This window comes from Nerophis lumbriciformis, linkage group LG09 (assembly GCF_033978685.3).
Source record: "Nerophis lumbriciformis linkage group LG09, RoL_Nlum_v2.1, whole genome shotgun sequence".
Lineage (NCBI taxonomy): Eukaryota > Metazoa > Chordata > Actinopteri > Syngnathiformes > Syngnathidae > Nerophis > Nerophis lumbriciformis.
In genome coordinates this window covers 53,129,585-53,155,000 of record NC_084556.2, presented here as the reverse complement: position 1 = coordinate 53,155,000, position 25,416 = coordinate 53,129,585, and the positions used below count along the sequence as shown (strand labels likewise).

The 25,416-nt window shown below is 35.6% G+C and overlaps 1 protein-coding gene across 2 annotated transcripts in view; it reads left to right on the top strand.

Moving 5' to 3' along the window:
* The window catches only part of LOC133607855 (transcriptional coactivator YAP1-like), a 70,661-nt gene extending 48,000 nt beyond the window's left edge, over positions 1-22,661 (top strand). For both annotated transcript variants that reach the window (XM_061962869.2, XM_061962868.2), the window contains exon 8: positions 15,451-22,661. In XM_061962869.2, the coding sequence (XP_061818853.1) occupies positions 15,451-15,626 (176 nt within the window). In that variant the 3' untranslated portion in view covers positions 15,627-22,661. The remainder of the gene's footprint in view (positions 1-15,450) is intronic.
* Positions 22,662-25,416: the final 2,755 nt, after the last annotated feature.

Genomic DNA, 25,416 nt, shown 5'->3' with positions numbered 1-25,416 from the left:
TTTTTCATTGCTAAAATTTTTTTTTTTTATCAAAATCATTGTTGGGGAATTTTTGACCTATTTAGGGCTCCAATTAGTTCACCTCAAATATTCAACTTTGAATTTTTTGGGCGGGGGAATGTTGCCTATTTTGTATTTTTTTGCCCGCCAAAAAATGACAACATGAATATGAAAATGATAAAAACTAAATAATAATTATATGACTTATTTTTTAATAATAAGTTGGCCCTTTTTGGATACCCTATAACTTTAAGTATGATTTGTTTTTTGTTTTTTTACCTGTCATTGCTAAAAAAAAACAAAAACAAAAAACATCAAAATCAGTGTTGGGGAATTTTTGACCTATTTAGGGCTCCAATTAGTTCACCTCAAATATTCAACTTTGAATTTTTTGGGGGGGGGAAATGTTGCCTACTTTGTATTTTTTTGCCCCCCCAAAAATGACAACAAGGACATGAACATGAAAATGATAAAAACTAAATAATAATTATATTACTTATTTTTAACACTTTTATGAGTGGGGATTTTTTGGACTCTTAAAAACTTTTAGTATGATTTTTTATTTTTTTTTAAACTTGTCATTGCTAAAAAAAAAAAACAACAACGTTTTTATTTTTTATTTATTCTAGGGTCAAATTACATGAAATATTCCACTCTGAAATATATTTGGAGAAAAATATTGCATATTTTGTGTGTAAAAGGGAAAAAACATCAAAATAATAACATAGAAGCGGTCCTATGAGGGCCGGGCCACATGGCTGAAAACTGTATCACGATATCAGTCTTTTATATCAGTCAATATCGATATTTAATGACATTTTTATGACCTATGGGAAATAGGGCCGCGACTAACAATTATTTTGATAGTCGATTAGTCAACGATTGTCTGAACGATTAGTCGACAAATCGGATAATAAAGCGTTTTTATGTTTTATAGTAAAGGATAAAACAACACAATAATAATTAAAAAATAATAATTATATGACTTATTTTTTTTATAATAAGTTGGCACTTTTTGTATACCCGAGAACTTTTAGTATGATTTTTTTCATTGCTAAACATTTTTTTTTTTTTATCAAAATCATTGTTGGGGAATTTTTGACCTATTTAGGGCTCCAATTAGTTCACCTCAAATATTCAACTTTGAATTTTTTGGGCGGGGGAATGTTGCCTATTTTGTATTTTTTTGCCCGCCAAAAAATGACAACATGAATATGAAAATGATAAAAACTAAATAATAATTATATGACTTATTTTTTAATAATAAGTTGGCCCTTTTTGGATACCCTAGAACTTTAAGTATGATTTGTTTTTTGTTTTTTTACCTGTCATTGCTAAAAAAAAATTAAAAAACAAAACATCAAAATCAGTGTTGGGGAATTTTTTACCTATTTAGTGCTCCAATTAGTTCACCTCAAATATTCAACTTTGAATTTTTTGGGGGGGGGAAATGTTGCCTACTTTGTATTTTTTTTGCCCCCCAAAAAATGACAACAAGGACATGAACATGAAAATGATAAAAACTAAATAATAATTATATTACTTATTTTTAACACTTTTATGAGTGGGGCTTTTTTGGACTCTTAAAAACTTTTAGTATGATTTTTTATTTTTTTTTAAACTTGTCATTGCTAAAAAAAAAAAAAAAATCAACGTTTTTATTTTTTATTTATTCTAGGGTCAAATTACATGAAATATTCCACTCTGAAATATTTGGGGAGAAAATTATTGCATATTTTGTGTGTAAAAGGGAAGAAACATAAAAATAATAACATAGAAGCGGTCCTATGAGGGCCGGGCCACATGGCTGAAAACTGTATCACGATATCAGTCTTTTATATCAGTCAATATCGATATTTAATGATATTTTTATGACCTATGGGAAATAGGGCCGCGACTAACGATTATTTTGATAGTCGATTAGTCAACGATTGTCTGAACGATTAGTCGACAAATCGGATAATAAAGCGTTTTTATGTTTTATAGTAAAGGATAAAACAACACAATAATAATTAAAAAATAATAATTATATGACTTATTTTTTTATAATAAGTTGGCACTTTTTGTATACCCGAGAACTTTTAGTATGATTTTTTTCATTGCTAAAAAATTTTTTTTAATCAAAATCATTGTTGGGGAATTTTTGACCTATTTAGGGCTCCAATTAGTTCACCTCAAATATTCAACTTTGAATTTTTTTGGGGGGGGGAACTGTTGCCTACTTTGTATCTTTTTTGCCCCCCAAAAATTGACAACATGAATATGAAAATGATAAAAACTAAATAATAATTATATGACTTATTTTTTAATAATAAGTTGGCTCTTTTTGGATACCCGAGATCTTTTAGTATGATTTTTTTTTTTTTTACCTGTCATTGCTAAAAAAAAAAAAAAAAAAAAAACATCAAAATCAGTGTTGGGGAATTTTTTACCTATTTAGGGCTCCAATTAGTTCACCTCAAATATTCAACTTTGAATTTTTTGGGGGGGGGAAATGTTGCCTACTTTGTATTTTTTTGCCCCCCAAAAAATGACAACAAGGACATGAACATGAAAATGATAAAAACTAAATAATAATTATATTACTTATTTTTAACACTTTTATGAGTGGAGCTTTTTTGGACTCTTAAAAACTTTTAGTATGATTTTTTATTTTTTTTTAAACTTGTCATTGCTAAAAAAAAAAAAATCAACGTTTTTATTTTTTATTTATTCTAGGGTCAAATTACATGAAATATTCCACTCTGAAATATTTTTGGAGAAAAATATTGCATATTTTGTGTGTAAAAGGGAAAAAACATAAAAATAATAACATAGAAGCGGTCCTATGAGGGCCGGGCCACATGGCTGAAAACTGTATCACAATATCAGTCTTTTATATCGGTCAATATCGATATTTAATTATATTGTTATGACCTATGGGAAATAGGGCCGCGACTAACGATTATTTTGATAGTCGATTAGTCAACGATTGTCTGAACGATTAGTCGACAAATCGGATAATAAAGCGTTTTTATGTTTTATAGTAAAGGATAAAACAACACAATAATAATTAAAAAATAATAATTATATGACTTATGTTTTTATAATAAGTTGGCACTTTTTGTATACCCGAGAACTTTTAGTATGATTTTTTTCATTGCTAAAAAATTTTTTTTTTATCAAAATCATTGTTGGGGAATTTTTGACCTATTTAGGGCTCCAATTAGTTCACCTCAATTATTCAACTTTGAATTTTTCGGGCGGGGGAATGTTGCCTATTTTGTATTTTTTTGCCCGCCAAAAAATGACAACATGAATATGAAAATGATAAAAACTAAATAATAATTATATGACTTATTTTTTAATAACAAGTTGGCCCTTTTTGGATAGCCTATAACTTTAAGTATGATTTGTTTTTTGTTTTTTTACCTGTCATTGCTAAAAAAAAATTAAAAAACAAAACATCAAAATCAGTGTTGGGGAATTGTTTACCTATTTAGGGCTCCAATTAGTTCACCTCAAATATTCAACTTTGAATTTTTTTGGGGGGGGGAAATGTTGCCTACTTTGTATTTTTTTGCCCCCCAAAAAATGACAAGGACATGAACATGAAAATGATAAAAACTAAATAATAATTATATTACTTATTTTTAACACTTTTATGAGTGGGGCTTTTTTGGACTCTTAAAAACTTTTAGTATGATTTTTTATTTTTTTTTAAACTTGTCATTGCTGAAATAAAAAAAAATTAACGTTTTTATTTTTTATTTATTCTAGGGTCAAATTACATGAAATATTCCACTCTGAAATATTTTTGGAGAAAAATATTGCATATTTTGTGTGTAAAAGGGAAAAAACATAAAAATAATAACATAGAAGCGGTCCTATGAGGGCCGGGCCACATGGCTGAAAACTGTATCACGATATCAGTCTTTTATGTCGGTCAATATCGATATTTAATTATATTTTTATGACCTATGGGAAATAGGGCCGCGACTAACGATTATTTTGATAGTCGATTAGTCAACGATTGTCTGAACGATTAGTCGACTAATCGGATAATAAAGCGTTTTTATGTTTTATAGTAAAGGATAAAACAACACAATAATAATTAAAAAATAATAATTATATGACTTATTTTTTTATAATAAGTTGGCACTTTTTGTATACCCGAGAACTTTTAGTATGATTTTTTTCATTGCTAAAAATTTTTTTTTTATCAAAATCATTGTTGGGGAATTTTTTTACCTATTTAGGGCTCCAATTAGTTCACCTCAAATATTCAACTTTGAATTTTTTGGGCGGGGGAATGTTGCCTATTTTGTATTTTTTTGCCCGCCAAAAAATGACAACATGAATATGAAAATGATAAAAACTAAATAATAATTATATGACTTATTTTTTAATAATAAGTTGGCCCTTTTTGGATACCCGAGATCTTTTAGTATGATTTTTTTTTTTTTTTTTTTTTTTTTTACCTGTCATTGCTAAAAAAAAAATTAAAAAACAAAACATCAAAATCAGTGTTGGGGAATTTTTTACCTATTTAGGGCTCCAATTAGTTCACCTCAAATATTCAACTTTGAATTTTTTGGGGGGGGGGAAATGTTGCCTACTTTGTATTTTTTTGCCCCCCAAAAAATGACAACAAGGACATGAACATGAAAATGATAAAAACTAAATAATAATTATATTACTTATTTTTAACACTTTTATGAGTGGGGCTTTTTTGGACTCTTAAAAACTTTTAGTATGATTTTTTTTTTTTTTTAAACTTGTCATTGCTAAAAAAAAAAAAAAAATCAATGTTTTTATTTTTTATTTATTCTAGGGTCAAATTACATGAAATATTCCACTCTGAAATATTTTTGGAGAAAAATATTGCATATTTTGTGTGTAAAAGGGAAAAAACATAAAAATAATAACATAGAAGCGGTCCTATGAGGGCTGGGCCACATGGCTGAAAACTGTATCACAATATCAGTCTTTTATATCGGTCAATATCGATATTTAATTATATTTTTATGACCTATGGGAAATAGGGCTGCAACTAACGATTATTTTTGGAGAAAAATGTTGCAGATTTTGTGTGTTACAAGGGCATAAAACATAAAAATAATTAGAGGACTTATTTTTAACACTTTCATGAGTTGGGCCTTTTTGGATCCCCGAGAACTTTTAGTATGATTTTATTTTTTTATTTTTTTTAACCTGTCAGAGCTAAAAAAAAAAAATAATAAATCCAAATCAGTGTTGTGAATTATTGACCCATTTAAGGCTCCAATTACTTGACCTTAAATATTCCACTTTGAATTTTTTTGGGGGGGAAATGTTGCCTTTTTTTTTTATAATTTACCAAAAAAAAAAAGGGCATGAAAATAATAAAAACAAAAAAAATATTATATGACTTATTTTTAACACTTTCATTTTTAACATTTTGGAGAATTTTTAGTGTGATTTTTATTTTATTTTATTTTTTATTTTTTAAACCTGTCTTTGCTCAAATAATTATAATAAATCAAAATCAATGTGGTTATTCTTGACATATTCTAGGGTCAAATTAAATGAAATTTTTCACTCTGAAATATTTTTGGAGAGAAATACTGCATATTTTATGTGTTACAAGGGCATAAAACATAAACATAATAACAAAACAATTATATAATTGTATGACTTATTTTTAACACTTTCATGAGTTGGTAATTTTTGGATCCCGAGAACTTTTAGTATGATTTTATTTATTTGTATTTATTTTTTTTTTTTTAAATAAACCTGCCATTGCTAAAAAAATATTAATAAATCAAAATCAGTGTTGTGAATTATTGACCTATTTAAGGCTCCAATTATTTGACCTTAAATATTCCACTTTGAATTTTTTGGGGGGGGAAATGTTGCCTATTTTTAATTTTTTTTTACCAAAAAAAATGACAATAAGGGTGTGATCATGAAAATAATAAAAACAAAAAAAATAATTATATGACTTATTTTTAACACTTTGGATCCTCGATAACTTTTAGTGTGATTTTTTTTTATATTTGTTACAAGGGCATAAAACATAAACATAATAACAAAAAAAATTATAATTATATGACTTATTTTTAACACTTTCATGAGTTGGTCCTTTTTAGATCCCGAGAACTGAAATGTTGCCTATTTAAAAAAATATATACCCCCAAAAAATGACAAGGGCATGATCATGAAAATAATAAAAACAAAAAAATAATTATGACTTATTTTTAACACTTTCATTTTTAGCACTTTGGATCCCCGAGAACTTTTAGTGTGATTGTTTTTTATTTTTTTAAACCTGTCATAGCTCAAAAAATAATAATAAATCAAAATCAGTGTTGTGAATTATTGACCCATTTAAGGCTCCAATTACTTGACCTTAAATATTCCACTTTGAATTTTTTTGGGGGGGAAATGTTGCCTTTTTTTTTTTTTTTTAAATGATTTACCAAAAAAAAAAGGACATGAAAATAATAAAAACAAAAAAAATATTATATGACTTATTTTTAACACTTTCATTTTTAACACTTTGGATCCTCGAGAATTTTTAGTGTGATTTTTTTTTTAATTTTTTTTAAAAATTTTTATTTTTTAAACCTGTCTTTGCTCAAATAATTATAATAAATCAAAATCAATGTGGTTATTCTTGACATATTCTAGGGTCAAATTAAATAAAATGTTCCACTCTGAAATATTTTTGGAGAGAAATACTGCATATTTTATGTGTTACAAGGGCATAAAACATAAACATAATAACAAAACAATTATATAATTGTATGACTTATTTTTAACACTTTCATGAGTTGGTAATTTTTGGATCCCCGAGAACTTTTAGTATGATTTTTTTTTTTTTTTTTTTTTTTTTAAATAAACCTGCCATTGCTCAAAAAATAATAATAAATCAAAATCAGTGTTGTGAATTATTGACCTATTTAAGGCTCAAATTATTTGACCTTAAATATTCCACTTTGAATTTTTTTTGGGCGGCAATGTTGCCTATTTTTAATTTTTTTTTACCAAAAAAAATGACAATAAGGGTGTGATCATGAAAATAATAAAAACAAAAAAAATAATTATATGACTTATTTTTAACACTTTGGATCCTCGATAACTTTTAGTGTGATTTTTTTTTATATTTGTTACAAGGGCATAAAACATAAACATAATAACAAAAAAATTATAATTATATGACTTATTTTTAACACTTTCATGAGTTGGTCCTTTTTAGATCCCGAGAACTGAAATGTTGCCTATTTAAAAAAATATATACCCCCAAAAAATGACAAGGGCATGATCATGAAAATAATAAAAACAAAAAAATAATTATGACTTATTTTTAACACTTTCATTTTTAGCACTTTGGATCCCCGAGAACTTTTAGTGTGATTGTTTTTTATTTTTTTAAACCTGTCATAGCTCAAAAAATAATAATAAATCAAAATCAGTGTTGTGAATTATTGACCCATTTAAGGCTCCAATTACTTGACCTTAAATATTCCACTTTGAATTTTTTTGGGGGGGAAATGTTGCCTTTTTTTTTTTTTTTAAATGATTTACCAAAAAAAAAAGGACATGAAAATAATAAAAACAAAAAAAATATTATATGACTTATTTTTAACACTTTCATTTTTAACACTTTGGATCCTCGAGAATTTTTAGTGTGATTTTTTTTTAAATTTTTTTAAATTTTTTTTATTTTTTAAACCTGTCTTTGCTCAAATAATTATAATAAATCAAAATCAATGTGGTTATTCTTGACATATTCTAGGGTCAAATTAAATAAAATGTTCCACTCTGAAATATTTTTGGAGAGAAATACTGCATATTTTATGTGTTACAAGGGCATAAAACATAAACATAATAACAAAACAATTATATAATTGTATGACTTATTTTTAACACTTTCATGAGTTGGTAATTTTTGGATCCCCGAGAACTTTTAGTATGATTTTTTTTTTTTTTTTTTTTTTTTTTTTAAATAAACCTGCCATTGCTCAAAAAATAATAATAAATCAAAATCAGTGTTGTGAATTATTGACCTATTTAAGGCTCAAATTATTTGACCTTAAATATTCCACTTTGAATTTTTTTTGGGCGGCAATGTTGCCTATTTTTAATTTTTTTTTACCAAAAAAAATGACAATAAGGGTGTGATCATTAAAATAATAAAAACAAAAAAATAATTATACGATTTATTTTTGACACTTTGGATCCTCGAGAACTTTTAGTGTGATTTTTTTTTAATTTGTTACAAGGGCATAAAACAAACATAATAACAAAAAAATTATAATTATATGACTTATTTTTAACACTTTCATGAGTTGGTCCTTTTTAGATCCCGAGAACTTTTAGTGTGATTTTATTTTATTTTTTTAAACCTGTCATTGCTCAAAAAATAATAATAAATCAAAATCAGTGTTGTGAATTTTTGACCTATTTAAGGCTCAAATTACTTCACCTTAAATATTCCACTTTGAATTTTTGGTGGGGGGAAATGTTGCCTATTTAAAAAAATATATACCCCCAAAAAATGACAAGGGCATGATCATGAAAATAATAAAAACAAAAAAATAATTATATGACTTATTTTTAACACTTTCATTTTTAGCACTTTGGATCCCCGAGAACTTTTAGTGTGATTGTTTTTTATTTTTTTAAACCTGTCATAGCTCAAAAAATAATAATAAATCAAAATCAGTGTTGTGAATTATTGACCCATTTAAGGCTCCAATTACTTGACCTTAAATATTCCACTTTGAATTTTTTTTGGGGGGGAAATGTTGCCTTTTTTTTTTTTTTTTAAATGATTTACCAAAAAAAAAAAAAGGACATGAAAATAATAAAAACAAAAAAATAATTATATGACGTATTTTTAACACTTTCATTTTTAACACTTTGGATCCCCGAGAACTTTTAGTATGATTTTTATTTTTATTTTTAAATATATATATAAACCTGCCATTGCTCAAAAAATAATAATAAATCAAAATCAGTGTTGTGAATTATTGACCTATTTAAGGCTCCAATTATTTGACCTTAAATATTCCACTTTTAATTTTTTTTGGGCGGCAATGTTGCCTATTTTTAATTTTTTTTTACCAAAAAAAATGACAATAAGGGTGTGATCATTAAAATAATAAAAACAAAAAAATAATTATACGATTTATTTTTGACACTTTGGATCCTCGAGAACTTTTAGTGAGATTTTTTTTTATTTGTTACAAGGGCATAAAACATAAACATAATAACAAACAAATTATAATTATATGACTTATTTTTAACACTTTAATGAGTTGGTCCTTTTTAGATCCCGAGAACTTTTAGTGTGATTTTATTTTATTTTTTTAAACCTGTCATTGCTCAAAAAATAATAATAAATCAAAATCAGTGTTGTGAATTATTGACCTATTTAAGGCTCAAATTACTTCACCTTAAATATTCCACTTTGAATTTTTGGTGGGGGGAAATGTTGCCTATTTAAAAAAATATATACCCCCAAAAAATGACAAGGGCATGATCATGAAAATAATAAAAACAAAAAAATAATTATATGACTTATTTTTAACACTTTCATTTTTAGCACTTTGGATCCCCGAGAACTTTTAGTGTGATTGTTTTTAATTTTTTTAAACCTGTCATAGCTCAAAAAATAATAATAAATCAAAATCAGTGTTGTGAATTATTGACCCATTTAAGGCTCCAATTACTTGACCTTAAAAATTCCACTTTGAATTTTTTTGGGGGGGAAATGTTGCCTTTTTTTTTTTTTTTTAATAATTTACCCCAAAAAAAAAGGGCATGAAAATAATAAAAACAAAAAAATAATTATATGACTTATTTTTAACACTTTCATTTTTAGCACTTTGGATCCCCGAGAACTTTTAGTGTGATTGTTTTTAATTTTTTTAAACCTGTCTTTGCTCAAATAATTATAATAAATCAAAATCAATGTGGTTATTCTTGACATATTCTAGGGTCAAATTAAATAAAATGTTCCACTCTGAAATATTTTTGGAGAGAAATACTGCATATTTTATGTGTTACAAGGGCATAAAACATAAACATAATAACAAAACAATTATATAATTGTATGACTTATTTTTAACACTTTCATGAGTTGGTAATTTTTGGATCCCCGAGAACTTTTAGTATGTTTTTTTTTTTTTAATAAACCTGCCATTGTTAAAAAAATAATAATAAATCAAAATCAGTGTTGTGAATTATTGACCTATTTAAGGCTCCAATTATTTGACCTTAAATATTCCACTTTGAATTTTTTTTGGGCGGCAATGTTGCCTATTTTTATTTATTTTTTTACCAAAAAAAATGACAATAAGGGTGTGATCATTAAAATAATAAAAACAAAAAAATAATTATACGATTTATTTTTGACACTTTGGATCCTCGAGAACTTTTAGTGTGATTTTTTATTTGTTACAAGGGCATAAAACATAAACATAATAACAAAAAAATTATAATTATATGACTTATTTTTAACACTTTCATGAGTTGGTCCTTTTTAGATCCCGAGAACTTTTAGTGTGATTTTATTTTATTTCTTTAGACCTGTCATTGCTCAAAAAATTAATAATAAATCAAAATCAGTGTTGTGAATTATTGACCTATTTAAGGCTCAAATTACTTCACCTTAAATATTCCACTTTGAATTTTTAGTGGGGGGAAATGTTGCCTATTTAAAAAAATATATACCCCCAAAAAATGACAAGGGCATGATCATGAAAATAATAAAAACAAAAAAATAATTATATGACTTATTTTTAACACTTTCATTTTTAGCACTTTGGATCCCCGAGAACTTTTAGTGTGATTGTTTTTTATTTTTTTAAACCTGTCATAGCTCAAAAAAAAAAAAAAAATCCAAATCAGTGTTGTGAATTATTGACCCATTTAAGGCTCCAATTACTTGACCTTAAATATTCCACTTTGAATTTTTTTGGGGGGGAAATGTTGCCTTTTTTTTTTTTTTTTTAATGATTTACCAAAAAAAAAAAGGACATGAAAATAATAAAAACAAAAAAAATATTATATGACTTATTTTTAACACTTTCATTTTTAACACTTTGGATCCTCGAGAATTTTTAGTGTCATTTTTTTTTTTTTTTTTTTTTTTTTTTTTTTTTAAACCTGTCTTTGCTCAAATAATTATAATAAATCAAAATCAATGTGGTTATTCTTGACATATTCTAGGGTCAAATTAAATAAAATGTTCCACTCTGAAATATTTTTGGAGAGAAATACTGCATATTTTATGTATTACAAGAGCATAAAACATAAACATAATAACAAAACAATTATATAATTGTATGACTTATTTTTAACACTTTCATGAGTTGGTAATTTTTGGATCCCCGAGAACTTTTAGTATGATTTTTTTTTAATTTTGTTTTTATAAACCTGCCATTGCTCAAAAAATAATAATAAATCAAAATCAGTGTTGTGAATTATTGACCTATTTAAGGCTCCAATTATTTGACCTTAAATATTCCACTTTGAATTTTTTTTGGGCGGCAATGTTGCCTATTTTGAATTTTTTTTTACCAAAAAAAATGACAATAAGGGTGTGATCATTAAAATAATAAAAACAAAAAAATAATTATACGATTTATTTTTGACACTTTGGATCCTCGAGAACTTTGTGTAATTTTTTTTAATTTGTTACAAGGGCATAAAACATAATAACAAAACAATTATAATTATATGACTTATTTTTAACACTTTCATGAGTTGGTCCTTTTTAGATCCCGAGAACTTTTAGTGTGATTTTATTTTATTTTTTTAAACCTGTCATTGCTCAAAAAATAATAATAAATCAAAATCAGTGTTGTGAATTATTGACCTATTTAAGGCTCAAATTACTTCACCTTAAATATTCCACCTTGAATTTTTGGTGGGGGGAAATGTTGCCTATTTAAAAAAATATATACCCCCAAAAAATGACAAGGGCATGATCATGAAAATAATAAAAACAAAAAAATAATTATATGACTTATTTTTAACACTTTCATTTTTAGCACTTTGGATCCCCGAGAACTTTTAGTGTGATTGTTTTTAATTTTTTTAAACCTGTCATAGCTCAAAAAATAATAATAAATCCAAATCAGTGCTGTGAATTATTGACCCATTTAAGGCTCCAATTACTTGACCTTAAATATTCCACTTTGAATTTTTTTGGGGGGGAAATGTTGCCTTTTTTTTTTTTTTAAATGATTTACCACAAAAAAAAAAAGGACATGAAAATAATAAAAACAAAAAAAATATTATATGACTTATACTGTACTGCCCTAAGACTGCCAGCAGGACACAAAATGAATGAATGAAGTGTTCGAACACAGGGACATAGTTCGCACACAGAGGCACATTTGGCCTGATCTAAACGTTCGTAAACCCGAAAAGTTCGCAACTACAGGGGTTTGTAAATCGAAATTTCGCTGTATAATGTTGATATTTTGGTTGACGTACTCTTAGCATTTGTAAGTCCACAGCAAATCCCTCCTTCTTTCCAGACTGGTTTGTTGGATTTTTGGACCGATATTTAGCAACAAAATAGACAAAACTTGGTGAGTGGCGAGAAAAGTAACACTGAGGATCACTGAATTGGCGACCAAGTAATGGACCGCGTCAACAGGAAGTGTGTACTATTGTGTACTGTACTGCCCTAAGACTGCCAGCGGGACACAAAATGAATGAATGAAGCGTTCGAACACAAAGACATAGTTCGCACATTTGGCCTGATCTAAACCTAAAACGTTCGCAAATAGAGGGGTCTGTAAATCGAGGTTCCACTGTATAATGTTGATGTTTTGGTTGACCTACTCCTTGCATTGACATTTTTAAGACCACAGCAAATCCCTCCTTCTTTCCAGACTGTTTTTTTGGCTGTACATACCCATACTTAGTAACAAAATAGACAAAACTTGGTGAGTGGCGAGAAAAGTAACACTGAGGAACACTGAAGTGGCGACCAAGTAATGGACTGCGTCAACAGGAAGTGTGTACTATTGTGTACTGTACTGCCCTAAGACTGCCAGCGGGACACAAAATGAATGAATGAAGTGTTCGAACACAAAGACATAGTTCGCACATTTGGCCTGATCTAAACCTAAAACGTTCGCAAATAGAGGGGTCTGTAAATCAAGGTTCCACTGTATAATGTTGATATTTCGGTTGACCTACTCCTTGCATTTACATTTTTAAGTCCACAGCAAATCCCTCCTTCTTTCCAGACTGTTTTTTTGGCTTTATGTACCCATACTTAGTAACAAAATAGACAAAACTTGGTGAGTGGCGAGAAAAGGAACACTGAGGAACACTGAAGTGGCGACCAAGTAATGGACTGCGTCAACAGGAAGTGTGTACTATTGTGTACTGTACTGCCCTAAGACTGCCGGCGGCATACAAAATGAATGAATGAAGTGTTCGAACACAGGGACATGGTTCGCACACAGAGGCACATTTGGCCTGATCTAAACGTTCGTAAACCCGAAAAGTTCGCAACTATAGGGATTTGTAAATCCAATTTCGCTGTATAATGTTGATATTTTGGTTGACGTACTCTTAGCATTTGTAAGTCCACAGCAAATCCCTCCTTCTTTCCAGACTGGTTTGTTGGATTTTTGGACCGATATTTAGCAACAAAATAGACAAAACTTGGTGAGTGGCGAGAAAAGTAACACTGAGGATCACTGAAGTGGCGACCAAGTAATGGACCGCGTCAACAGGAAGTGTGTACTATTGTGTACTGTACTGCCCTAAGACTGCCAGCGGGACACAAAATGAATGAATGAAGTGTTCGAACACAAAGACATAGTTCGCACATTTGGCCTGATCCAAACCTAAAACGTTCGCAAATAGAGGGGTCTGTAAATCAAGGTTCCACTGTATAATGTTGATATTTTGGTTGACCTACTCCTTGCATTGACATTTTTAAGTCCACAGCAAATCCCTCCTTCTTTCCAGACTGTTTTTTTTGGTTTTATGTACCCATACTTAGTAACAAAATGGACAAAACTTGGTGAGTGGCGAGAAAAGGAACACTGAGGAACACTGAAGTGGCGACCAAGTAATGGACCGCGTCAACAGGAAGTGTGTACTATTGTGTACTGTACTGCCCTAAGACTGCCAGCAGGACACAAAATGAATGAATGAAGTGTTCGAACACAGGGACATGGTTCGCACACAGAGGCACATTTGGCCTGATCTAAACGTTCGTAAACCCGAAAAGTTCGCAACTATAGGGATTTGTAAATCCAATTTCGCTGTATAATGTTGATATTTTGGTTGACGTACTCTTAGCATTTGTAAGTCCACAGCAAATCCCTCCTTCTTTCCAGACTGTTTTTTTGGCTTTTTGGACCGATACTTAGTAACAAAATACACGAAACTTGGTGAGTGGCGAGAAAAGGAACACTGAGGAACACTGAAGTGGCGACCAGATAATGGACTGCGTCAACAGGAAGTGTGTACTATTGTGTACTGTACTGCCCTAAGACTGCCGGCGGCATACAAAATGAATGAATGAAGTGTTCAAACACAGGGACATAGTTCGCACACAGAGGCACATTTGGCCTGATCTAAACGTTCGTAAACCCGAAAAGTTCGCAACTATAGGGATTTGTAAATCCAATTTCGCTGTATAATGTTGATATTTTGGTTGACGTACTCTTAGCATTTGTAAGTCCACAGCAAATCCCTCCTTTTTTCCAGACTGGTTTGTTGGATTTTTGGACCGATATTTAGCAACAAAATAGACAAAACTTGGTGAGTGGCGAGAAAAGTAACACTGAGGATCACTGAAGTGGCGACCAAGTAATGGACTGCGTCAACAGGAAGTGTGTACTATTGTGTACTGTACTGCCCTAAGACTGCCAGCGGGACACAAAATGAATGAATGAAGCGTTCGAACACAAAGACATAGTTCGCACATTTGGCCTGATCTAAACCTAAAACGTTCGCAAATAGAGGGGTCTGTAAATCAAGGTTCCACTGTATAATGTTGATGTTTTGGTTGACCTACTCCTTGCATTGACATTTGTAAGTCCACAGCAAATCCCTCCTTCTTTCCAGACTGTTTTTTTTGGTTTTATGTACCCATACTTAGTAACAAAATGGACAAAACTTGGTGAGTGGCGAGAAAAGGAACACTGAGGAACACTGAAGTGGTGACCAAGTAATGGACCAGCGGCACACAAAATGAATGAATGAAGCGTTCAAACACAGGGACATAGTTCGCACACAGAGGCACATTTGGCCTGATCTAAACGTTCGTAAACCCGAAAAGTTCGCAACTAGAGGGGTTTGTAAATCGAAGTTTCGCTGTATAATGTTGATATTGTGGTTGACGTACTCTTAGCATTTGTAAGTCCACAGCAAATCCCTCCAATTTGATATAAATAATAAAGATAACCCTTATAATATTCAAGACGTCATCTTGTGTTTTAGGTGAACCTGGCGAGCCGTCCCCCCTGACCTTACAGGACACGTTGCCCGCCATGACCGAGGGCGAGGAGCTGATGCCTTGCATCCCAGAGGGTCTTAGTTCAGACCTCCTGATGGACATGGAGACGGTCCTGTCCGGGTCTCACATGGACAGGGACAGCCTGCTCACCTGGCTATAGACCCCACCCGCGCACAGACCCGCCTGCCCGGCTCGTCTTAGAGAACCCTTGTCGGGAACTTCTATGGATTTTGAGACGCTAGACCCGGATGACTCACCTGAAATAACCCTGCCGCAGGTGGTAAGCTGCTAGAATTCTCCTTGTTTTTTTTCTTCCTGGGAGCTCCTTTTTGAAGCGTTTTCAGGACTTTCTGGTAATCGTCACCCAGCAGGTGGCGCTGCTTCACTTTAATGCACATTTTCATGGTAACTTAGAAACGCGAGCTACGTTCCAAGATAAGGACAAATTGAAGGTGGTCACATGTTACAAGCGAGCCTAAAAACAGTATTATTACTGGAGTATTACAAACGTCAAAAACAAGTCCAGTGCCCCCCCAAAAAAAGCTAGCGTGTTTTCCCAAGTGTGCTGAAATTGAAGTGAAGGTAAAAAAAAAAAAAAAAAAAGCTTTATTTTTTATTGGTTTTATGCATTTTACCAAGAAAAAGATGTTCATTATTGGGGATTGCGGTGGTGTGGAAGTGTACTGCATCGTACTTTTTACTGTTTTCATTAGGGGTGCACGGAAAAAAAATCAGTTTGCATCTGAATCGCGATTCTTATTCAACCCGGTTCTAAGTCGATTCATAACTCTTAAAAAAAAAAAAAAAAAAGATAATTTTAATTATTTTTTTAATAAAAATCCATTTTTAGGCCATCTCCGAGCAACCAGAAGGAGCTTTTTCTATTATTGCACCCAGAAATGCGAGAATCGGTTCTAATCGAGAATCTGAATCGAATCGGAACCGGGTTGAATCGTTAGGCGTCCAAAGAGTCACACCCCTAGTTTCACTCTTGTCCGAATGTTAGAAACACAACTTGGACACGACTTCGAGGTAAAATAATACATATATTTGTGAAGAATTTGATGGAAGTTGTGTTGTTTTGATTGCATTTTCTTATTGTGTGGTTTTTATCGGTAACACAAGAACCCGAGACAATGTTTTATATTCTTGCCGTGTTACAAAAATCGAATATTAGCAGGATTTTTTTTTTTTTAGCTTTTGATTGGAATTGATTGACACTTCTGCAATTTGTTTTGTACAACTGCCGCAATGCACTGAGTTGTGTAACGTTAGTGAACCGCAACTTATTCTTCCTCCGGCTATTAAGTTGATAGCCCGGGCTTTTAGCTCGATAGTCAGCGCGCTTGCCTCTCGCGCCAAAGCAGTAAGAGGAAAAAACGCAATACAACCGAGTGAGAGAGTGGTGCCGTGACCCGGATTGACTTCAAGAACAAGGCTGGCCTCTCGTGCCAGCGACCTGGGTTCAGAGCAGTAGAAAAAAAACACAACACAACACAGCCGTGAGAGAAAGGGGGAGTACACACGGGCTGCAGTGGTGCCGTGACCCGGATTGACTTAGCCCGGGCTTTTAGCTCGATAGTCAGCACGCTCGCCTCTCTTGCCAGCGACCTGGGTTCAGAGCAGTAGGAAAGAAACAGGACACAGCCGAGAGAGAGGGGGAGTACACGCTGACTGCAGTGGTGCCGTGACCCGGATTGACTTAAGTTTATAGCCCGGGCTTTTAGCTCGTTGGTCAGCACGCTCGCCTCTCGTGCTGTCGACCTGGGTTAAGAGCAGTAAGAGAAAAAACGCAATACAACTGATAGAGAGAGAGTGAGAGAGAGAGTACACAGTCGCTACAGTGGTGCCGTGACCCGGACTGACTTCAAGAGCAAGGCTGGCTATTGAGTTTATAGTCCGGGCTTTTAGCTCGTTAGTCAGCACGCTCGCCTCTCGTGCCGGCGACCTGGGTTCAGAGCAGTAGAAAAAAAACACAACACAACACAGCCGTGAGAGAAAGGGGGAGTACACACGGGCTGCAGTGGTGCCGTGACCCGGATTGACTTAGCCCGGGCTTTTAGCTCGATAGTCAGCACGCTCGCCTCTCTTGCCAGCCGACCTGGGTTCAGAGCAGTAGGAAAGAAGCAGGACACAGCCGAGAGAGAGGGGCAGTACACGCGGACTGCAGTGGTGCCGTGACCCGGATTGACTTCAAGTTTAAAGCCTGGGCTTTTAGCTCGTTAGTCAGCATGCTCGCCTCTCGTGCCGGCGACCTGGGTTAAGAGCAGTAAGAGAAAAAAGGCAATACAACTGAGAGAGAGAGAGAGAGAGAGAGAGTACACAGTCGCTACAGTGGTGCCGTGACCCGGACTGACTTCAAGAGCAAGGCTGGCTATTGAGTTTATAGCCCGGGCTTTTAGCTCGTTAGTCAGCACGCTCGCCTCTCGTGCCGGCGACCTGGGTTAAGAGCAGTAAGAGAAAAAAACGCAATACAACCGAGAGAGAGAGAGAGTACACAGTCGCTGCAGTGGTGCCGTGACCCGGATTGACTTCAAGAGCAAGGCTGGCTATTGAGTTTATAGCCCGGGCTTTTAGCTCGTTAGTCAGCACGCTCTCCTCTCGTGCCAGTGACCTGGGTTCAGAGCAGTAGAAAAAAAACACAACACAACACAGCCGAGAGAGAAAGGGGGGAGTACACACGTGCTGCAGTGGTGCCGTGACCCGGATTGACTTACCCTGATATATTTTAGCTCGTTAGTCAGCGCGCTCGCCTCTCGTGCCAAAGCAGTAAGAGAAAAAACCGCAATACAACCGAGCGAGAGAGTGGTGCCGTGACCCGGATTGACTTCAAGTTTAAAGCCCGGGCTTTTAGCTCGTTAGTCAGCATGCTCGCTTCTCGTGCCGGCGACCTGGGTTAAGAGCAGTAAGAGAAAAAACGCAATACAACTGAGAGAGAGAGAGAGAGAGAGAGAGTACACAGTCGCTACAGTGGTGCCGTGACCCGGACTGACTTCAAGAGCAAGGCTGGCTATTGAGTTTATAGCCCGGGCTTTTAGCTCGTTAGTCAGCACGCTCGCCTCTCGTGCCGGCGACCTGGGTTAAGAGCAGTAAGAGAAAAAAACGCAATACAACCGAGAGAGAGAGAGAGAGTACACAGTCGCTGCAGTGGTGCCGTGACCCGGATTGACTTCAAGAGCAAGGCTGGCTATTGAGTTTATAGCCCGGGCTTTTAGCTCGTTAGTCAGCACGCTCGCCTCTCGTGCCAGTGACCTGGGTTCAGAGCAGTAGAAAAAAACCACAACACAACACAGCCGTGAGAGAAAGGGGGAGTACACACGGGCTGCAGTGGTGCCGTGACCCGGATTGACTTACCCTGATATATTTTAGCTCGTTAGTCAGCGCGCTCGCCTCTCGTGCCAAAGCAGTAAGAGAAAAAACCGCAATACAACCGAGCGAGAGAGTGGTGCCGTGACCCGGATTGACTTCAAGTTTAAAGCCCGGGCTTTTAGCTCGTTAGTCAGCATGCTCGCCTCTCGTGCCGGCGACCTGGGTTAAGAGCAGTAAGAGAAAAAAGGCAATACAACTGAGAGAGAGAGAGAGAGAGAGAGTACACAGTCGCTACAGTGGTGCCGTGACCCGGACTGACTTCAAGAGCAAGGCTGGCTATTGAGTTTATAGCCCGGGCTTTTAGCTCGTTAGTCAGCACGCTCGCCTCTCGTGCCGGCGACCTGGGTTAAGAGCAGTAAGAGAAAAAAACGCAATACAACCGAGAGAGAGAGAGAGTACACAGTCGCTGCAGTGGTGCCGTGACCCGGATTGACTTCAAGAGCAAGGCTGGCTATTGAGTTTATAGCCCGGGCTTTTAGCTCGTTAGTCAGCACGCTCGCCTCTCGTGCCAGTGACCTGGGTTCAGAGCAGTAGAAAAAAACCACAACACAACACAGCCGTGAGAGAAAGGGGGAGTACACACGGGCTGCAGTGGTGCCGTGACCCGGATTGACTTACCCTGATATATTTTAGCTCGTTAGTCAGCGCGCTCGCCTCTCGTGCCAAAGCAGTAAGAGAAAAAACTGCAATACAACCGAGCGAGAGAGTGGTGCCGTGACCCGGATTGACTTCAGGTTTAAAGCCCGGGCTTTTAGCTCGTTAGTCAGCATGCTCGCTTCTCGTGCCGGTGACCTGGGTTAAGAGCAGTAAGAGAAAAAACGCAATACAACTGAGAGAGAGAGAGAGAGAGAGAGAGAGTACACAGTCGCTACAGTGGTGCTGTGACCCGGACTGACTTCAAGAGCAAGGCTGGCTATTGAGTTTATAGCCCGGGCTTTTAGCTCGTTAGTCAGCACGCTCGCCTCTCGTGCCGGCGACCTGGTTTAAGAGCAGTAAGAGAAAAAAACGCAATACAACCGAGAGAGAGAGAGAGTACACAGTCGCTGCAGTGGTGCCGTGACCCGGATTGACTTCAAGAGCAAGGCTGGCTATTGAGTTTATAGCCCGGGCTTTTAGCTCGTTAGTCAGCACGCTCGCCTCTCGTGCCAGTGACCTGGGTTAAGAGCAGTAAGAGAAAAAAACGCAATACAACCGAGAGAGAGAGAGAGAGAGTACACAGTCGCTGCAGTGGTGCCGTGACCCGGATTGACTTAGCCCGGGCTTTTAGCTCGATAGTCAGCACGCTCGCCTCTCTTGCCAGCGACCTGGGTTCAGAGCAGTAGGAAAGAAACAGGACACAGCCGAGAGAGAGGGGGAGTACACGCGGACTGCAGTGGTGCCGTGACCCGGATTGACTTAAGTTTATAGCCCGGGCTTTTAGCTCGTTGGTCAGCACGCTCGCCTCTCGTGCTGTCGACCTGGGTTAAGAGCAGTAAGAGAAAAAACGCAATACAACTGATAGAGAGAGAGAGAGTACACAGTCGCTACAGTGGTGCCGTGACCCGGACTGACTTCAAGAGCAAGGCTGGCTATTGAGTTTATAGCCCGGGCTTTTAGCTCGTTAGTCAGCACGCTCGCCTCTCGTGCCGGCGACCTGGGTTAAGAGCAGTAAGAGAAAAAAACGCAATACAACCGAGAGAGAGAGAGAGTACACAGTCGCTGCAGTGGTGCCGTGACCCGGATTGACTTCAAGAGCAAGGCTGGCTATTGAGTTTATAGCCCGGGCTTTTAGCTCGTTAGTCAGCACGCTCGCCTCTCGTGCCAGTGACCTGGGTTCAGAGCAGTAGAAAAAAAACACAACACAACACAGCCGAGAGAGAAAGGGGGAGTACACACGTGCTGCAGTGGTGCCGTGACCCGGATTGACTTACCCTGATATATTTTAGCTCGTTAGTCAGCGCGCTCGCCTCTCGTGCCAAAGCAGTAAGAGAAAAAAACGCAATACAACCGAGCGAGAGAGTGGTGCCGTGACCCAGATTGACTTCAAGTTTAAAGCCCGGGCTTTTAGCTCGTTAGTCAGCATGCTCGCCTCTTGTGCCGGCGACCTGGGTTAAGAGCAGTAAGAGAAAAAAGGCAATACAACAGAGAGAGAGAGAGAGAGAGTACACAGTCGCTACAGTGGTGCTGTGACCCGGACTGACTTCAAGAGCAAGGCTGGCTGTTGAGTTTATAGCCCGGGCTTTTAGCTCGTTAGTCAGCACGCTCGCCTCTCGTGCCGGCGACCTGGGCTAAGAGCAATAAGAGAAAAAAGGCAATACAAGAGAGAGAGAGAGAGAGAGAGAGAGAGTACACAGTCGCTGCAGTGGTGCCGTGACCCGGATTGACTTCAAGAGCAAGGCTGGCTATTGAGTTTATAGCCCGGGCTTTTAGCTCGTTAGTCAGCACGCTCGCCTCTTGTGCCGGCAACCTGGGTTAAGAGCAGTAAGAGAAAAAAACGCAATACAACCAAGAGAGAGAGAGAGAGAGAGAGAGAGTACACAGTCGCTGCAGTGGTGCCGTGACCCGGATTGACTTCAAGAGCAAGGCTGGCTATTGAGTTTATAGCCCGGGCTTTTAGCTCGTTAGTCAGCACGCTCGCCTCTCGTGCCAGCGACCTGGGTTCAGAGCAGTAGAAAAAAAACACAACACAACACAGCCGAGAGAGAAAGGGGGAGTACACACGGGCTGCAGTGGTGCCGTGACCCGGATTGACTTCAAGAGCAAGGCTGGCTATTGAGTTTATAGCCCGGGCTTTTAGCTTGTTAGTCAGCGCGCTCGCCTCTCGTGCCAAAGCAGTAAGAGAAAAAAAAACGCAATACAACCGAGTGAGAGAGTGGTGCCGTGACCCGGATTGACTTCAAGAGCAAGGCTGTCTATTGAGTTTATAGCCCGGGCTTTTAGCTCGTTAGTCAGCGCGCTCGCCTCTCGTGCCAAAGCAGTAAGAGGAAAAAACGCAATACAACCGAGTGAGAGAGAGTGGTGCCGTGACCCGGATTGACTTCAAGAGCAAGGCTGGCTATTGAGTTTATAGCCCGGGCTTTTAGCTCGTTAGTCAGCGAGCTCGCCTCTCGTGCCAAAGCAGTAAGAGAAAAAAAACGCAATACAACCGAGTGAGAGAGTGGTGCCGTGACCCGGATTGACTACAAGAGCAATGCTGGCTATCCTGGGTTTTTAGCTCGGTAGTCAACACGCTGAGCACCATGGGTTCGAGTCCTCTGCGGAGCGGACATTTTGATTGATTGATTGATTGAAACTTTTATTAGTAGATTGCACAGTGGCAAGGACCCAACCAGTTGCTAATGTAAATTAGCATTTTAGCTACATGCATCTTCACGTTTGAGGCCTTCGTCACATTTTAAAGCTTGTGTTTGTGTTTTTTTCCCCGAATCCCTCCAATGTATTTTCACTGCAAAGTGACGCTGGTCAAATGAATGCTTGTTTTTTTTCTGTTTTATGGTGAAGTACAACAACACGCAAGCATTAATTTCCCTAATAGTACGCTTTCAGGAAAAGAAAAGAAAAAAGTAACCAGTGAATGAAGACATTGCATTGCTCCTTCTGTGTTGTTTTGTTATTATGATTTGAATATTATCATACATCCCAGTGCAACACACTACCTTATCTGTTATTTATCTTAGAATGCATGACACTCCATATACACAATCATTGTATGTAACATAAGCTTTATCACACACTTTATTTTGTACCTTTTTATGCATGTGGTTTGTATCCATTTATTTTCTCCTTACTTCCTCTATAATCTTTTTTTTTTTTGATGCATAATAAAGATAATAAATGATTTTTTTTTTTTTTCGTCTGGATTATATTCTTGAGACATTTGGGGGGCAACATGTCAATCATAAACACTGGAAAATGTTGAATATTTTACAGGGTTAATAAATCCCTACTACGCCCTCTAGTGGCCGTGGAGCAGGAAATGAATGACGTCACCTCAAACTTGCTGGACGGAAGTCGGACTTCCCCCCCTTCCTGTATCGTGACTCTTTTTGGACGTCACCACATCAAAAAATCAACACAAGATGCCAAAACTGTCAGGTGCCCAGGGTAGAAAAAAGAGAAAAGAAGAGGAGGAGAAACGAGAAAAAGACAGAGGTAGCAGGTAGGTAACGTTAGCCTACATGAAATTATTTGTCTGTTACAGAATGTGATAGTAACCTGGCTTTTTAGCATTAAGCTAATGTTACATGATTCGGCAATTGCTAATCAATAAATAGCTAGTTCTGTTTTAACGTCGGGTTAATATTGTGGAGGGGGCTAAATTGTTATGGGAAATAATAATGTAACGTTCGGTAATTACAGTACTCCCACCTTACATTTCTTTCTTTTTTTTAGTTTATTTGGAACATGAACACACTTACATCACAATACATCACACAATTTCACATCATTTCATTTTACATGCCCGAAAAGGAGTAGGAAGAAGCAAAGCTTATTTAATCCTACCCCTTTCCCACTTCAAAGCGTTTACAAATATATAGAATCATTTACTGACCTTTTTATATAATAAAATAACATCTATGAGTTAGTATACAACAGTTTTGTAATATGTCCATCCATCCATTTTCTACCGCTTATTCCCTTTTGGGGTCGCGGGGGGCGCTGGAGCCTATCTCAGCTACAATCGGGCGGAAGGCGGGGTACACCCTGGACAAGTCGCCACCTCATCACAGGGCCAACACAGATAGACAGACAACATTCACACTCACATTCACACACTAGGGCCAATTTAGTGTTGCCAATCAACCTATCATGTATGTACATATGTGTGTAATATATGTATATACATACGTACAAATATACATATACATATACGTACGTACATACATACATACATACATATGTATATATACATTTTCTCAATAAACTTCAGTCCTAAACAGAAATATCAAACATGTATTTTTACATTTTGACTTGTTTTGAAGGCTTTTTGATCAGTCAATGTCCCAGGCTTCATTTAGCCAAATTACTATGCAAATTATGCTAATTTATCGTCATTTGATCAATAGTCCTTCCAAATATTTGTAAAAAAAACCAAACAAAAACAATACATGTTTGTTATTGTTGTTTAGGGCTGAACTTGACTAAACGACTTGAGAAAAAAAAAAAAAAAAAAGTAAATACAAAATGTTTTTAAATTAAATAAAAAAAATTAAATAGACTTTTATGTTCAGTTTGGCTTTGGGATATTGTGGAAAAACTGCCAGAACAGTACATCATAATGTATAAATAAATAAAAAAATAATAATAATTAAAAAAAAAAAAAAAAATGTAATTAATTAATTAATTCAGTCATTATTAACATACAGAGATGAAGAATATCTTATTTTCAATAAGGTTGAAAGTATTTCTCATAATTCTTCTTCTTTGTACTCTGTAAGCACTATTATTTTTGAACAACCTCTTAAACTGGATCATATCAGTACAATTTTTAACTTCTTTACTTACCATTCCATAATTTAATTCCACATACTGATATGCTAAAAGTTCTAAGTGTTGTACGTGCATATAAATGTTTGTATTAGATCTTTTAAGCAGGTGTTTTTTGTTTACATTGTTATTGCCTTCTGGTTAGCTAATGTTTGCCCTGCAGGTAATAGTCACTTTTCCACCCCTTTATATATTAGGTATAGTTGTAAGTAAAAAAAAAAAAAAAAAGGTCAAAGACAAAGCTATTCGGGTTCTTGTGAGTATATACACTTCACTGCCGATGTGGGGGGGGGGCGCCACCTAAAATCTTGCCTAGGGCGCCACCTAAAATCTTGCCTAGGGCGCCAGATTGGTTAGGGCCGGGCCTGGGTTCAATGTGCTAAATCAAGTGGACTTTTGATCTTCTAACATCTCGACTTTGAATTTTCATTCAGATAGAGCCCAACGGAGTAGACCGAAATGAATCATTCTGAAAGTAAAACGCAGGAAGTAATCATTTAGAGATGATGACGCAATCACGTGACCTTTATGCGATTACCGTAACTGACACGTCATAATTTGTCGTTTAACGTTAAAACAAAGTAATCTACGTGGATTATAATGGCACTTCTATGTTGTAAGTGTATCCACGTGACAAGTAAATGTTAACAATTGAAAATGTTATCGTTTAAAAGTTTTGTTTCGTCTGAAAACGGAAGTAGCAGACGAGGGGGCGGTGTCCACGCATGCGCAGCAGATTCGCTAGCGGCTAATGTTGCTAAAGCTAAACGAGAAGGGACTTTCCACCTCAGTCGCTAGTGGTGAGTCAACATTTATGGGGAAGTGAAAATAAAGTTGTATCTTTTTGACTCACATTCCACGCCGTAGTCCGGACTTTTGTAGTCAGTGTGTCTTTCTAATAACCGTAGCGTTAGCATTAGCGTTAGCTGCCGTCCAGTTCGTCAGATGCTAACTGTGTCTCTTTAAATCGCAATTGTGAGTAAATATTTTTTTATATTCTTACATTTTGTCACTCTTAACTTAGCAAAGCTACTGTAACTTGAGCTTTGACAGGAAGTACACCCATTATCTAAAATGTTGCCATTCCGGTAGGAATTATGTGTGAATTCGACCCC